Raw genomic sequence first — 16,043 nt, forward strand, 5'->3', positions numbered from 1 at the left:
TGGTAGTTCTGTTCTTGTAAATAGGGGGCGGTATTTAAGGAGTTATTTTCTTGTAATATTCATAGACTAGTTCTTATCGTTTACCTTTCTCATATGACATTTACAGTATGTCAGTCACCGGTCCTCAGTGCGTCACTGTCCTCGGCTGTGACATTTGGGGACGCCCTTAGATGGTGACAGTCGTAGTTACTGAGGACATCCTCAGATTCTCCACATACCACATAAATCGTGTGCTGTGACTACATACGAGCAGCTGACGGCTTTCTATGGGAGCAGTAACCACAGGGCACATATTTGAACATTGTGGACACAGATATTTCAGGTGCTGTGCTCGGATGCCGTCTTCCGGTGCAGCATTATAACCCGGTGATGGCCGCTCCTGGGCCTTTCTCTAGGATTATTGATCCATAGTTCTCTAGCACCTCTGTGCGTTATTCTATTACAGGTTATTTCCTGCTCTCCACAGTGGTCTTTTAGCTTGTTTCTTCTCCTGTGTTCCTGTAGCTCCTAGTGGTGACTTGCCGCCATTTTGGAGTTTCTTCTTATGTGTTATGTACGGAGCTTTTATCCCCTAGAAGCATTACCCAGTGTGGTATTATTTCTATCTATTACCTGCAGTGATAGCTGTTTTCTAATGGGTTGCTATAGTAACGCCATTGTCCCTATTTGCTCTCATTACACAGACGATCCATTGTTTATTTTTTCCTCTGAATCCATGATCGCGGTTAGTGTTGTGTTCAGGCCTCACCCCCTTGACTGACAGGTGCAGGGAGTGAACAACACGTGGCAGAAATTCTGCTACATTTTGCTTTACAAATATTCCCCTTTTTGTGTTTTTTTAAATCCTTTCCATTTTGAAGATTTGTTTTTGCTGTCAGTGAATGAGATCCCATCCTGACCTTTCAACTGTTGAAAGTCAGTTCTGCATCACTTTTATTTGCGCCGATATGTCCCCCGATCTGTACATATAACCCTTTTGTCTACAGCCGATTTTCCAGTTTTTACACTACCCACCTGTCTTGGAGCGAGAGGTCTGGCCCTTTGGAACATTTGGAACTTTTCAAAAGTTGCAAATTATAAATCTTGTCTAAACCTTTATATAGACCCGACCATCACACAATGGAAAATTATTATTATTATTATTATTTGACCCAAAATGGAGATGAACATTATGGATGAGGCATTAGGTTTTGCAAATGCAGTGAATTTTTTCTTTTTGATTTATTTTTGCATTTCTCACATTGTAAAACTGTTGTAATTTCTGGTAAAACCTGAGCAGCTTTCCCTCCGTTTTAACGTTCTGTTTATGGAAAGGAGAAGGTCTCCACTCACTGACAGCAAGCAGAGAGCTTGAAATATTGCTGAAAAAAAAGAAAACAACTAAATGTATCAATCACAGAATCACATTAAATCCCACAGAAAATGCATGTTCTTTGCAATAGGTTTCATTGTTTGTGACTATGGCCCTGAATCATTATTTGCATTTTTTTTTGTCACTTTTTTTCTTTTTGTATTTTGATATACCGTATGTTGATGTATTTTGCGCCAAACTCTTCAAAATAGCAAATGTTGTTCATGAATTTTATACCAACTCAAAAATTGTCTTTATTTATTTGTCTTTGAAGTGTTTTGCAACTTTTTAGCCCAAGAAGTCGCCGTATTTGCAAAATAGGGCAACCACCCTGCCCCCAAAAAATGAAAGAATAATGTGCAAGTAATAAACACCAAAAACTAACCAAAAAACAGACACAAAGGCAACAATGAATCGGACACACACTTTTGAAGCTTGTCTTTGAGCTGATCTTCTCCAATATCCTCTTCTAAAACGCTGGGAGAGCCCCTCTTATTCATTTCTATAGGAGATCCTCTTTGTTGTACAAGGAGTTTTTTTTTGTTTTTTTGGAGCTTGAAGAAATTTTGAAACACGCCTGGTGAAGAAAAAAAAAGAAAAGACTGTGAATGTCACTTGTATGAAGAGCATCCTGCGTGAAACCTCTCCAAAATACATACACTGCCCAATCAAAAGATGGCAACGAGAGAACGAGAGAATGCATCAGGAAATAAAAAAATTCTACAAGAAGTCCCTGAAAAAAAGAGCGTATCCTGAAGCGGTTTCTGCTTGAAAAACTTGTTGTTTCTGAAGGCCTGAAAGAACCCCGTGTGAACATGCGCTTAGGAAGCCTGTAGTACTAAGTCTATAGGTTCCTCCATGATATCAGAGGTGGATGCAATGTGTCAGTCCACGTGTGACTTGTCTCCTGCCTCCAATCCTTCTACCTGTGGGCCTTATCTTGGCACCAGACAGTATCAGCTCCTGGGCTGTACCAGCTGCCCAGGTAGTCAGAGCTGCAGTGCAGCCAGGCAGCGGGTGAGGCAAGTCCTCCGGCTGTGGATGCAGCAGGCGACTCTGCACTGGGGATATACAGCATGGCTGAGCAGAATACAGATGAGCTGGGGTTGATGCATCCTCCTGGCTTGTTGTAGCACGCTCGCAGGGTGGGGTGAGGGAATCACAGCTTTCCATGTCTTGGAGGGAGAAGGCTCACACCTCCGTGCTCCCTGCAAAACAAGAGGATCACCTGTTCCGCTAGCCGCGCGATTGAGGCAGAATCTACAAGCCGAGGATGACCGATGACTAAGGTGGGCTGCTAGGGACGGAGGACCTGGGGATACGATGGAGCAGAAGCCGGCCTTCACCCTACAGAAAGCCTTGCTGCAACCAGTGAAGATGTGCATGTTGGATATGCCCCTGCTGGTAGATCCAGAAGTGAGTACACCCCTTGTATGTCATGCCCAGTGTTAGCATTGGTGCTTATAGGGTAAGCTGGATCAATCCCTATAATAAAAGTCCCCAGGCCATTGCATGGTGGGGTGTTTGATATTTTGGTTTTGCACCCTTTTTCTAGTTTCTCGTGGCATTTAGTGCTGCAAATATGGCAGGTAAGGCCTTATATGCTGTGTACGGTGCACGTAAAATGGTATAACCTGTATTCAATAGCTGGGCGCTAACGACCCATATGGCCCCGAGGGCAGCGCCGTTTGCAAATTAAAATGCGATCATGATCAATTCAGTTGCCATTGATTCACTCACAAGAAAACTAGGAAGATCCCTCGGTAGAATTTTATCAGAAAGAGGTGCAGTATGGTTTTGCAAGTGTCTAGATCACAGCTTGCTGTCAGCGAATGGAAACTGAAATCCCGTCCTCCTGATACATCTCACAGGTGAGGGTTTGTTACAGTCACAGTACAGGAAATCCGCCTGGTACCGACTTGCTTGTTGCGGTGACGGGACCTTCCCCGATCATGATGGCCTTGGGCAGTCGCTTCCATCATGCAGGACTTCTCCGATTGCTCAGGGAACTAGAGGGTCCTTGGTATGCCGAACATAACGCAGAGCGTTCAGCGCCATGTCGCCGCTCCGCCTCTCAGGGCTTTTACGCTTCACAACATTTCAGTTTCATTCAGTCGAGCGTCATCCTGAAATGTCTGGTGATTCACGAGAAGCGAAGGCTCCAAATTCCTAGTGACTTTCATTTCTGCTTTGTTTGCAAACACGAAAATTCTGGGGAAATTCACAACATGACAATTATGTGTGCTGATCACCATCCGCTCGGAGCACGGAGAGCATTATGGGTACAGTTAGACGGTATTATTCATTACTTGACCGGAAAAAAATGAACTGGAGTATAAGTTGGTATGCATGCAAAACAGGAGCATGTTCACACTGCCCATTATACAAACAAAACCCAAGACAGAAACAAAATAAACATATACCCTGCTGTACTTAAAAGCAATAATGCATATAAATAACCTAGGATACTTGTACATATCGTTTTTGATTAAAAAAAAAAAAAGAAGCGTAAAACCCGTCCCACCAGCATCAAGGTGTACCACAATCGGGATGGTCCTAACCTCTAGTGTTAAATCCTTACCATGTGTCATTGTGACGCCTCCCTTTCTATGAGCTGGACATAACGTTTATATAGCTTTCCATTTGCTGGGTGTCCATTCAGGACCCAGTCCTGCTCTGCCCTTATTCACATTGACGTTACTATGACACATGGTAAGGATTTAACACTAGAGGTTAGGACTGTCCCGATTGTGGTACACCTTCACATATTACTTCGGGTATTATTCATTACTTGTACTCTCCTTAGCATTAACTCCACAAATCAGTGAGCGGTGCTCTGAAGTATAATATATGATGTGATTCAGGATAAGTAATGTATGTACACAGTGACTGCACCAGCAGATTAGTGAGTGCAGCTCTGGAGTATAATACAGGATGTAACTCAGGATCAGTACAGGATAAGTAATGTAATGTATGTACACAGTGACTGCACCAGCAGAATAGTGAGTGCAGCTCTGGAGTATAATACAGGATGTAACTCAGGATAAGTAATGTAATGTATGTACACAATGACTGCACCAGCAGAATAGTGAGTGCAGCTCTGGAATATAGTACAGGAGGTAACTCAGGATCAGTGCAGGATAAGTAATGTATTGTATGTAAACAGTGACTGCACCAACAGAATAGTGAGTGCAGCTCTGACGTATAATACAGGATGTAACTCAGGATCAGTACAGGATCAGTAATGTAATGTATGTACACAGTGACTGCACCAGCAGAATAGTGAGTGCAGCTCTGAAGTATAATACTGGATGTAACTCAGGATCAGTACAGGATAAGTAATGTAATGTATGTACACAGTGACTGCACCAGCAGAATAGTGAGTGCAGCTCTGGGGTATAATACAGGATGTAACTCAGGATCAGTACAGGATAAGTAATGTATGTACACAGTGACTGTACCAGCAGAATAGTGAGTGCAGCTCTGGGGTATAATACAGGAGGTAACTCAGGATCAGTACAGGATCAGTAATGTAATGTATGTACACAGTGACTGCACCAGCAGAATAGTGAGTGCAGCCCTGGAGTATAATACAGGATGTAACTCAGGATCAGTACAGGATAAGTAATGCAATGTATGTACACAGTGACTGCATCAGCAGCATAGTGAGTGCAGCTCTGGGGTATAATACAGGAGGTAACTCAGGATCAGTACAGGATCAGTAATGTAATGTATGTACACAGAGACTGCACCAGCAGAATAGTGAGTGCAGCTCTGGAGTATAATACAGGATAAGTAATGTAATGTATGTACACAGTGACTGCACCAGCAGAATAGTGAGTGCAGCTCTGGAGTATAATACAGGATGTAACTCCAGGATCAGTACAGGATAAGTAATGTAATGTACACAGTGACTGCACCAGCAGCGTAGTGAGTGCAGCTCTGGGGTATAATACAGGAGGTAACTCAGGATCAGTACAGGATCAGTAATGTAATGTATGTACACAGTGACTGCACCAGCAGAATAGTGAGTGCAGCTCTGGGGTATAATACAGGAGGTAACTCAGGATCAGTAATGTAATGTATGTACACAGTGACTGCACCAGCAGAATAGTGAGTGCAGCTCTGGAGTATAATACAGGATGTAACTCAGGATCAGTACATGATAAGTAATGTATGTACACAGTGACTGCACCAGCAGAATAGTGAGTGCAGCTCTGGAGTATAATACAGGATAAGTAATGTAATGTATGTACACAGTGACTGCACCAGCAGAATAGTGAGTGCAGCTCTGAATTATAATACAGGATGTAACTCAGGATCAGTACAGGATAAGTAATGTAATGTACACAATGACTGCACCAGCAGAATAGTGAGTGCAGCTCTGGAGTATAATACAGGATGTAACTCAGGATCAGTACATGATAAGTGTAGTGCCGGCGTCCCTGCCCTCTGCTAGGCAGGGACGCTGTTCCCCTCACCGCTCTGCTCCGTGCCCGGCGTCCCTCTCCCGCTCTGCTGGCAGCGCGCGCTCCTTCCCGGCCACTGTGCTTAGGGCGCGCGCGCGCGCCCTCCCTCCCTCTTAAAGGGGCCGCGCGCGCCGTCCTAAGGAGTCCCCGGCCAATGGCCGGAGGACTTTACCATATATAAGGCACCTCCTCCAAAATGGAGGTGCCCGAGCAATGTTGTTGCACCGTTCTACTCTGCTTCAGCCCTCAGGTCCCGTTGCCAGTTACCTGCCAGTTACCTGCCAGATTCCTGCCAGCTTGCTGTCCTAATCCTGCCTGATTTCCTGTTACCTGCCTGCCTGAGGTCCGACGGTCTGCCTTACAACTCCGGTCAGTCTGTCTAAGGACCAACTTGCCCGCTCACCTGGGAGCGCACATCAGCTACCTGCCTGCTTGCCTGAGGTCCGACGGTCTGCCTTACAACTCCGGTCAGTCTGTCTATGGACCAGCTTGCCCGCTCACCTGGGAGCGCTTCTCCGCTACCTGCCTGCTTGCCTGCCCGGGGGTTCCGCTGTCACGTGCTGGGACCACCAGCTATTCCAGAGACTCTTGCCCGCTCACCTGGGAGCGCTTCTCCGCTACCTGCCTGCTTGCCTACCTGGAGGCTCCGCCGTCACGTGCTGTGACCACCTGCTATTCCAGAGACTCTCGCTTGCTCACCTGGGAGCACACATCCTCCATCTGCCTTGCTAGCCTACCTGGAGGTTCAGCCATCACAGGTCGTACCTACCCTTTACCTAGAGACTGCCCCGGTCACTTGCCGTGACCTCCAGCCCGTTCTTCCAGAGACTGCCCCGGTCACTTGCCGTGACCTCCAGCCCGTTCTTCCAGAGACTGCCCTGATCACTTGCCGTGACCTCCTGCCTGTACACCCAGAGACTGTCCCGGTCACCTGCTGTGACTGCCTGCCTGGTCGCCACCCGCTCCCTTACAAGGACCGCTCCCTTGTATAGTAGCCCAGAGGTTCCGCCTCCCAGACCCGTTACAGTTTGCTCGGGCCATGGAACCCGGTGGCACCCAAGCTCCCTCGCTCTCGGACCTGTGTCATGAACTGTCCCGTCAAAGGTCCCAACAGGAGTCCATCCTGGGTCATCTGCGGAATGTCAATACTCGCCTGGACACTCTGACTGTTCCACCAACAACCTCCGCCAGTGCCATGTCTCGCAATCCGGCAGCTCCGCTGTCCACTAACACCATGATATCCTACCCCGGACCTCGGCTTTCTGCACCTCCTCGCTTCGGAGGCGACTCAGCCCAGGCTCGGGGCTTCATAAATCAGTGCACCCTGCACTTTGAACTATTGTCCCACCAGTTTAACTCCGACCGAGCCAAAATTGCATTCATCATGTCCCATCTCACCGGGGAGGCCCTGGCCTGGCTAAATCCTCTATGGGAGAGAGGAGACCCCCTGGTGTCCAACTTGCCTGCTTTTCTCACGGCTTTCCGGAAAGTCTTCGACGAACCCGGACGGAAGACCTCATCCGCATCATCGTTGCTACGCCTCCGTCAGGAAAGTCTCACCGTGGGCCAATATGCCATACGGTTCCGTACCCTTGCCTCGGAGCTGGCCTGGGATAACGACGCTCTGGTTTCCGTCTTCTGGGAGGGTCTGTCCGGCCGTATTAAAGATGAACTTGCCGGTCGGGACATTCCTACCACTCTCGATGACTTAATAACTCTTGCCACCCGGATTGACCTACGGTTCCAGGAGCGTGCCAGAGAGGTCACCCGTGAGAGGAGGTTACCACGTCTAGCTCCTACTTTTCAGAAACCCGTCACTCCTTCTGTCTCTAACCAGGTACACCCTCCTGAGCCTATGCAGGTCGACCAGACCCAGATGGTCAAGACCCGTCAGGACTTACGCCGTGCCGAGGGGACCTGCTTCTACTGTGGCAGTAAGGAGCACCGGATCCGTGCCTGCCCGGAGAGGTCGGGAAACGCCTGTGTCTAGGTTCGCTCAGAGAGGTCCACCTAGACAAGAATAAATCCTCTCCATCCCTGCTGTTGTCAGTTTCAATCGTCTACGGGGAGAACCGTTATTTCGAACTAGCCCAACTGGACTCTGGAGCAGCCGGGAATCTTATTTCACAGTCCCTGGTAGAGAAATACCGCATCCCCACCAAACCTCTGGCTGTACCCTTGTCTGTTGCTGCCGTGGATGGGGGGCTCTTACCACGCCCCATCCAACTCATCACCGAATCCATTACTCTGCAGGTGGGAATGCTGCATTCTGAAAGTATCTCCTTCCATGTTCTGCCTGGACTCTCTCACGCCCTCTTGCTAGGCCTACCTTGGCTCCAGAAACATGCACCCGTTCTTGACTGGCAGACCGGAGAAGTCCTTCGCTGGGGACAGGGCTGCCATAAGACCTGTCTGGTTCCCGTTCATCCCGTCCGTCCTTCTCCTACCCCAGCTAATCTACCTGGACTTCCGATTCCTTATTGGTCTTATGCTGATGTCTTTAATAAAAAGGAGGCAGAGACACTACCCCCTCATAGACCATACGACTGCCCTATCGACCTGTTACCTGGTACTTCTCCTCCCCGTGGGCGTATTTATCCATTATCCGCTGCTGAGACCCGGTCGATGTCCGAATATATTGAGGAGAATCTGGCCAGGGGATTCATCCGGAAATCTACCTCCCCGGCGGGAGCAGGCTTCTTTTTCGTCAAAAAGAAGGACGGCTCTCTCCGTCCCTGTATAGACTATAGAGGCCTTAACCAGATCACGGTGAAGAATAAGTACCCCCTTCCGCTCATTCCGGAGTTATTTGATCATCTGAGGGGGGCTAGAATCTTCACCAAACTGGACCTCCGTGGGGCGTACAACCTGGTTCGTATCCGTCAGGGGGATGAATGGAAGACGGCATTCAACACCCGGGACGGCCACTATGAATATCTGGTAATGCCCTTTGGCCTCTGTAACGCTCCTGCCGTCTTTCAAGAGTTGGTCAATGACATCTTCCGGGACCTTCTCTACTCCTGCGTAGTGGTGTACCTGGACGACATCTTGGTCTTCTCTCCGGATCTCCAGACTCACCGGAGGGATGTTCGTCAGGTCCTGCTCAGGCTCAGGCAGAACCATCTCTACGCTAAATATGAGAAGTGCCTCTTTGAGCAGACCTCGCTTCCGTTTCTGGGCTACATTATCTCTCAGACCGGCCTACAAATGGATCCTGAGAAACTGTCTGCCATCGAGAAATGGCCCCGACCAGAGGGGTTGAAGGCTATTCAACGGTTCCTGGGCTTCGCCAACTATTACCGCCTCTTCATCCCGCACTTCTCTTCCCGGACTGCCCCAATTTCCGCGCTCACCCGTAAGGGTACTAATCCCAAAGAGTGGCCGCCCGAAGCAGAGGAGGCCTTTCTTTCCCTAAAACAGGCCTTCTCTTCCGCCCCGGTGCTGCATCGCCCGGACGGCAACAAGCAGTTCTTCCTGGAAGTTGACGCCTCCTCCTCTGGAGCCGGAGCGGTACTTACTCAAAAATCATCTTCCGGGAGAATGGTAACTTGTGGCTTCTTCTCCAAACTCTTCTCCTCTTCTGAGCGCAACTATTCCATAGGAGACCGAGAGTTATTGGCCATCAAGCTGGCGTTGGAGGAGTGGCGTTACCTACTCGAGGGGGCTCTTCATCCGGTAATAATTTACACTGACCACAAGAACTTGGCTTACCTCCAGCATGCCCAGAGACTTAACCCGCGCCAAGCCCGGTGGTCCTTGTTTTTTGCTCGCTTTGATTTTGTTCTTCATTTTCGCCCGGCTGACAAAAACGTCAAAGCAGACGCCTTGTCCCGATCCTTTCTGGTGTCCGATCTCGAGGAAGAAACTAAACATATCATCGATCCCGCCAGAGTAATGCAGGTGGCTCCCGTGAGTCTAAATCGTCTCCCTCCCGGTAAGACGTTTGTTTCAGTACCTGATCGGGAGAAGATCCTACACTGGGGCCATTCGTCTAAACTAGCTGGCCACGCCGGTCAGAAAAAGACCCTCCAGCTTATTGCCCGGCACTATTGGTGGCCTACCCTGCACAAGGACATAATAGACTTTGTTTCTGCCTGTGTGTCCTGCGCCCGCAACAAAGTCCCGAGACATCTGCCAGCCGGACGCCTCCTTCCGCTTCCTGTACCTGCTGCCCCCTGGCAGCATATAGCAATGGACTTTATAACTGATCTCCCCGTCTCTGCCGGTTGTACGGTCATTTGGGTGGTCGCTGACCGCTTTTCCAAGATGGCTCACTTTATTCCCCTGCCAGGCCTTCCGTCTGCACCCGAGCTGGCTAAAGACTTTATCCGCCACATCTTCCGTCTTCATGGCCTGCCCCCTCCACATCGTGTCGGATCGTGGGGTACAGTTCACCTCACGTTTCTGGAGAGCCACTTGTAAACTACTAGACGTCACCCTGGACTTCTCTTCCGCTTACCACCCACAGTCCAATGGTCAAGTGGAGCGGATCAATCAGAACCTGACCAGTTACCTCCGGCACTTCGTTAATGCCCACCATTCTGACTGGGTGGATCTCCTACCATGGGCCGAGTTCTCTTATAATAATCACGAGAGCGAATCCTCCTCCAAATCCCCGTTTTTTGTAGTCTTTGGTCAGCATCCTCGGATTCCTTTTCCTGTCTCCACCTCTGTGGACAACCCGGCTGCGGAATCTCTCGTTAGCAAATTTTCCTCCATATGGGAGAGTACCCGGTCCGCACTCCTTCTGTCATCCGAGCGTATGAAAAGACACGCTGACAAAAAACGCCTGGATCCTCCACAATTTCGTCCAGGAGATAAAGTCTGGCTCTCATCTAAATATGTTCGACTCAAGATACCTTCTTACAAGTTAGGGCCTCGGTTCATCGGTCCTCTGGAGGTCATCAGTCAGATCAACCCGGTGGCCTATAAATTGAAACTCCCGGCCAACTTACGGATCCCTAACTCCTTCCATGTATCTCTCCTCAAACCCGTGGTACTTAACTCTTTTTCCAAGTCTACAGGTACGCCTCCTGCTCCGGTTTCTGCTGAGGACGAGTTTGAGGTAGAGAACATTCTTGCCACCAAAAGGGTAAGAGGAAAGACCTTTTTTCTGGTAGATTGGAAGGGGTTTGGTCCTGAGGAGAGAACGTGGGAGCCCCGGGAGAACATCCATGCCCCTCTCATCCTAGCTAAATTTCTATCTGGCCTAAAAAAGGGGGGGCCTAAGGGGGGGGGTACTGTAGTGCCGGCGTCCCTGCCCTCTGCTAGGCAGGGACGCTGTTCCCCTCACCGCTCTGCTCCGTGCCCGGCGTCCCTCTCCCGCTCTGCTGGCAGCGCGCGCTCCTTCCCGGCCACTGTGCTTAGGGTGCGCGCGCGCGCCCTCCCTCCCTCTTAAAGGGGCCGCGCGCGCCGTCCTAAGGAGTCCCCGGCCAATGGCCGGAGGACTTTACCATATATAAGGCACCTCCTCCAAAATGGAGGTGCCCGAGCAATGTTGTTGCACCGTTCTACTCTGCTTCAGCCCTCAGGTCCCGTTGCCAGTTACCTGCCAGTTACCTGCCAGATTCCTGCCAGCTTGCTGTCCTAATCCTGCCTGATTTCCTGTTACCTGCCTGCCTGCCTGAGGTCCGACGGTCTGCCTTACAACTCCGGTCAGTCTGTCTAAGGACCAACTTGCCCGCTCACCTGGGAGCGCACATCAGCTACCTGCCTGCTTGCCTGAGGTCCGACGGTCTGCCTTACAACTCCGGTCAGTCTGTCTATGGACCAGCTTGCCCGCTCACCTGGGAGCGCTTCTCCGCTACCTGCCTGCTTGCCTGCCCGGGGGTTCCGCTGTCACGTGCTGGGACCACCAGCTATTCCAGAGACTCTTGCCCGCTCACCTGGGAGCGCTTCTCCGCTACCTGCCTGCTTGCCTACCTGGAGGCTCCGCCGTCACGTGCTGTGACCACCTGCTATTCCAGAGACTCTCGCTTGCTCACCTGGGAGCACACATCCTCCATCTGCCTTGCTAGCCTACCTGGAGGTTCAGCCATCACAGGTCGTACCTACCCTTTACCTAGAGACTGCCCCGGTCACTTGCCGTGACCTCCAGCCCGTTCTTCCAGAGACTGCCCCGGTCACTTGCCGTGACCTCCAGCCCGTTCTTCCAGAGACTGCCCTGATCACTTGCCGTGACCTCCTGCCCGTACACCCAGAGACTGTCCCGGTCACCTGCTGTGACTGCCTGCCTGGTCGCCACCCGCTCCCTTACAAGGACCGCTCCCTTGTATAGTAGCCCAGAGGTTCCGCCTCCCAGACCCGTTACAATAAGTAATGTAATGTATGTACACAGTGACTGCACCAGCAGAATAGTGAGTGCAGCTCTGGAGTATAATACAGGATAAGTAATGTAATGTATGTACACAGTGACTGCACCAGCAGAATAGTGAGTGCATCTCTGGAGTATAATATAGGATAAGTAATGTAATGTATGCACACAATGACTGCACCAGCAGAATAGTGAGTGCAGCTCTGGAGTATAATACAGGATATAACTCAGGATCAGTACAGGATAAGTAATGTAATGTATGTACACAGTGACTGCACCAGCAGAATAGTGAGTGCAGCTCTGGAGTATAATACAGGATGTAACTCAGGATCAGTACAGGATAAGTAATGTAATGTATGTACACAGTGACTGCACCAGCAGAATAGTGAGTGCAGCTCTGGAGTATAATACAGGATGTAACTCAGGATCAGTACAGGATAAGTAATGTAATGTATGTACACAGTGACTGCACCAGCAGAATAGTGAGTGCAGCTCTGGAGTATAATACAGGATGTAACTCAGGATCAGTACAGGATAAGTAATGTAATGTATGTACACAGTGACTGCACCAGCAGAATAGTGAGTGCAGCTCTGGAGTATAATACAGGATGTAACTCAGGATCAGTACAGGATCAGTAATGTAATGTATGTACACAGTGACTGCACCAGCAGAATAGTGAGCGCAGCTCTGGAGTATAATACATGATGTAACTCAGGATCAGTAATGTAATGTACATACACAGTGACTGCACCACACCAGCAGAATAGTGAGTGCAGCTCTGGAGTATAATACAGGATATAACATGGTGTACGTGCCTGAATATATGAGAATTACATGGATTATATTACCATTTCACCCTGATATCTCACACAGATGGGAAGCTCTGGTCCTATTATCTTGGTGGTCTGTGGAGGGTCTGGTGGTCTCCTGCCCGGGTGTGTGATTCTTCTGTGTAATTCACATGTTGGGTGGTCCTTACCCGGTGGACAGCCAGTGTCTTCGTCTCTCCAGTTACAGAGCTGGAACATGAGCACATTACATCCCAGCTGGTGGATGACGCCCCTTGGCTTCAGTGCTGGGCATTTAATGAAGGACTTTCCTTCTTGGCAGAGAGCGGTGGTCGTCCAGCTTCATGTGATATAAGAATATGCTGCCGTTCAGACTTGTCTGCAGTAACGCTTCCTATCCGTGTAGGTAAAAGTTAACGTTTCCCCTTCTTACCTAATACTATTTGTTACAGTCGTATCTGGCCCAGACTCAAGACTGGTATAGGAGAATCGCTGCAATTTTACATTGTAAAAAATCATCATCAGTGAGAAGTATCAGATCTGTGCAGGTTTTCTGCCTTACTACTAATATACCTATTCATTGGCAGCAAGCAGAGATCTTGAAAATTGGTGAGGAATTGAAACTCACAGTATATTGGAACGATGCACCTTCTCTTATCCGGCCCAAGTCACTTCAGGTTCACTAGTGTTTACTTTTAATTAACTAGGTTTCACTTTTAATTAACCCTTTTATAATAAATATTTCTGGAAATACCCCCATCACTTATTACTTGAGTCAGACCTTAGCTTCTTTGACTCATGGGTGCTGGAGTGCAGGGTGGCGGTGCCAGCAGCTAACCTGGCATTATGTAGGCGTTCCTCACTGTAAGTAAATAACCCCAAGGAAGAAGATGACGGAGGAATGTGGAGTCCTGACAATCGCAGCATTTATTCTGTAGTGGAGCAGGTAGAAAGCAGTGCCCAGGTATGAACGTGCGACCTGCTCCTCCAGAGAAGCCCATGTCTCCGAGGAAAGACAACCTGTACCTCAATTACCTGGCCAAAATCTTGGAGACCTTTTGCCTCCATGTCCCAGTGCCAAGCATGGTAAGTTATGGCTGATTGCCACATGTTATAGAGGATAGTGCTGACCTGCAGCGTGGAGCTGTTACACGGCGTGGGCGAGGGGATGCACTAAGAAACCTCCCTCAATAGAGGGGTCAGAGATGTGCCCCATAACCCGCGGCCAAGAGTGGTCAGGGATGTTTCCCCTATGTAGCCTGAAGGGTTCGGAGACATCCAATCTGTGTGGCCTTTAGTGGTCGGAGACTCCCCTCCCCGTGTGTTCTAGAGGGATCATAGATGTTTCACCTGTGCGGCATGAAGGGTTTGGAGACATTCAACCTGTGCCCGGAGGGGTCAGAGACATAACCCCCACTTCCCCCTGTGCAGCCCGGAAAGGTCAGAGATTTAATCCCCCCCCCCCTTCCCACCATGTTGTTCAGAGGGGTCGGAGTTGCCTCGTGTGCATCCCTGAGGCATCGGGGACATCCCCCTGTGTAGCCCTGATCGGTCGGGGACGCCGCCCCTGGACGGCCTTCAGGTGTCAAATATGCCACACACCCTGGGTAGACCGGAGGCATCAGAGATGCCCCCCTGGGCTCCCCAGAGGTATCAGAGACAGCCCCCCTGGGCTCCCGGAGGGATCAGAGACAGCCCCCTGGGCTCCGCGGAGGGGTCGGGGATACCCCTTGTGTTGCCAGTATGGGGCATTTCATGCCCATCAGTTTCCCATTCCATGCCTGAAATGACACATCTGCGGAGACCACCTTACTCCCCATGAATCGCACTGTGCCTTGCGCAGACTGCACTTTCTCTTCCTGCCATCTCTCTTGAGGTTTTAGTTACTGCTTTAGTTTCCTAATCTGTGATTTTGGTTTGGATGGGGGCGTCTGCAAAATTATTAGCGGTTTTTACATCCGTGAATCAAGTGCAACAATTTCTGAGCAAAAATGTAGGTGATGTGGCGGGGGTGGTGATTATAAAAATTTCAGAATGTGCACATGAGAATTGGACGAGGGCGTGATTACTTTTGCAATTGGCTGAATCTGTAGGCTCCAAATGGATGAAAAGATTGTGAAAACCCTGTCCGTGCTGACCTCACACGTTTATTCCATGGAAGCCAATATTTCTTTTGAAATTACTAATCTTTTACCTCTAACTCGCGAGGTACGTGAACTCCGGCGCCTCCTCTGGTTCCCAGAAATTACACGTTGCATTCCCAAAGACCAAGGGAAAACAGCCGTGAATTAGCTGAGCTGGTTCATTCATGGCTGCCGGGTTCCTGACAGTCACGTGACCTCTGCTGTCCCGACGCTTCTGATGTATCAGCACTCCCTCCATTGTGCAATCCGGCTGGTGGTTTTGTGGAGGAGACTCTGCACAACGTGATGCGCTTCTATCTTTGTTTTTGGGAACTGGCGAAACCTAATTTTCTGCAAAAAACTGAGATTCCTGCTTAACCCTTTACTGTCCGGACACAGAAGTAGATAGAAGTGGTTGAGATTCTTTTGGTCCTTGATGTATATAAAGAAGGGAATAATGTAAAATGTGGGGCTCCTGCTATGCACCCCATCTTTACAGGGGAGATGAACGTAGTGGTGGCCTTCACCTTCCATTGCCATCTGATGGTGGACACCATATTGGGTCAATCCATGGGACAATCAGCCTGGCCTGGTGCTGGCCACGCACAACAATTCCTCCCTCGCACCTCCCTTACTTACGGACCAAGCGGATGTGTTCTCAATAGGTAGAGAGGAATAAGCCGCTGTCAGTCACCTTTGGTGGTAGCTTATCTCCCATGAAAGGCCTCTCCTCGACGGTCAAAGGCCTCCCCTCGGCGGTCGAGTAATTCTTTGGTGGTCAGTCGTCTAACCTCGGCGGTGGGGCCATTCTTTGGTGGTCAGTCCTCTCCCTTTGGAGGTCCAGACATTCTTTGGTGGTCAGTCGTCTCACCTCGGTGGTCTTACCATTCTTTGGTGGTCAGAGGTCTTCCGTCGGTGGTTGGACCATTGTTTGATGGTCAGTTGTCTCCCCTTGGCGGTCAAAGGTCTCCCATCTGCGGTTGGGCCATTGTTTGATG

General features: G+C 49.6%; 1 protein-coding gene across 4 annotated transcripts in view; it reads left to right on the forward strand.

Annotated features, from left to right (window-relative positions):
• RALGDS (ral guanine nucleotide dissociation stimulator) overlaps window positions 1-16,043 on the forward strand; it is a 104,684-nt gene that overhangs the window by 24,081 nt on the left and 64,560 nt on the right. The window contains exon 1 of one of the 4 annotated variants that reach the window (XM_073640643.1): window positions 2,341-2,767. The exons of 2 other annotated variants lie outside the window; for them this stretch is intronic. In XM_073640643.1, the coding sequence (XP_073496744.1) occupies window positions 2,675-2,767 (93 nt within the window). In that variant the 5' untranslated portion in view covers window positions 2,341-2,674. Of the gene's footprint in view, window positions 1-2,340; window positions 2,768-13,801; window positions 14,009-16,043 lie in introns of those variants that run through there. One more of the 4 variants, XM_073640641.1, reaches the window with a different exon arrangement.

Source organism: Phyllobates terribilis, unplaced genomic scaffold, assembly GCF_046119375.1.
Source record: "Phyllobates terribilis strain yellow unplaced genomic scaffold, ASM4611937v1 Scaffold_7__3_contigs__length_470593459, whole genome shotgun sequence".
Taxonomy (NCBI): Eukaryota; Metazoa; Chordata; class Amphibia; order Anura; family Dendrobatidae; genus Phyllobates; species Phyllobates terribilis.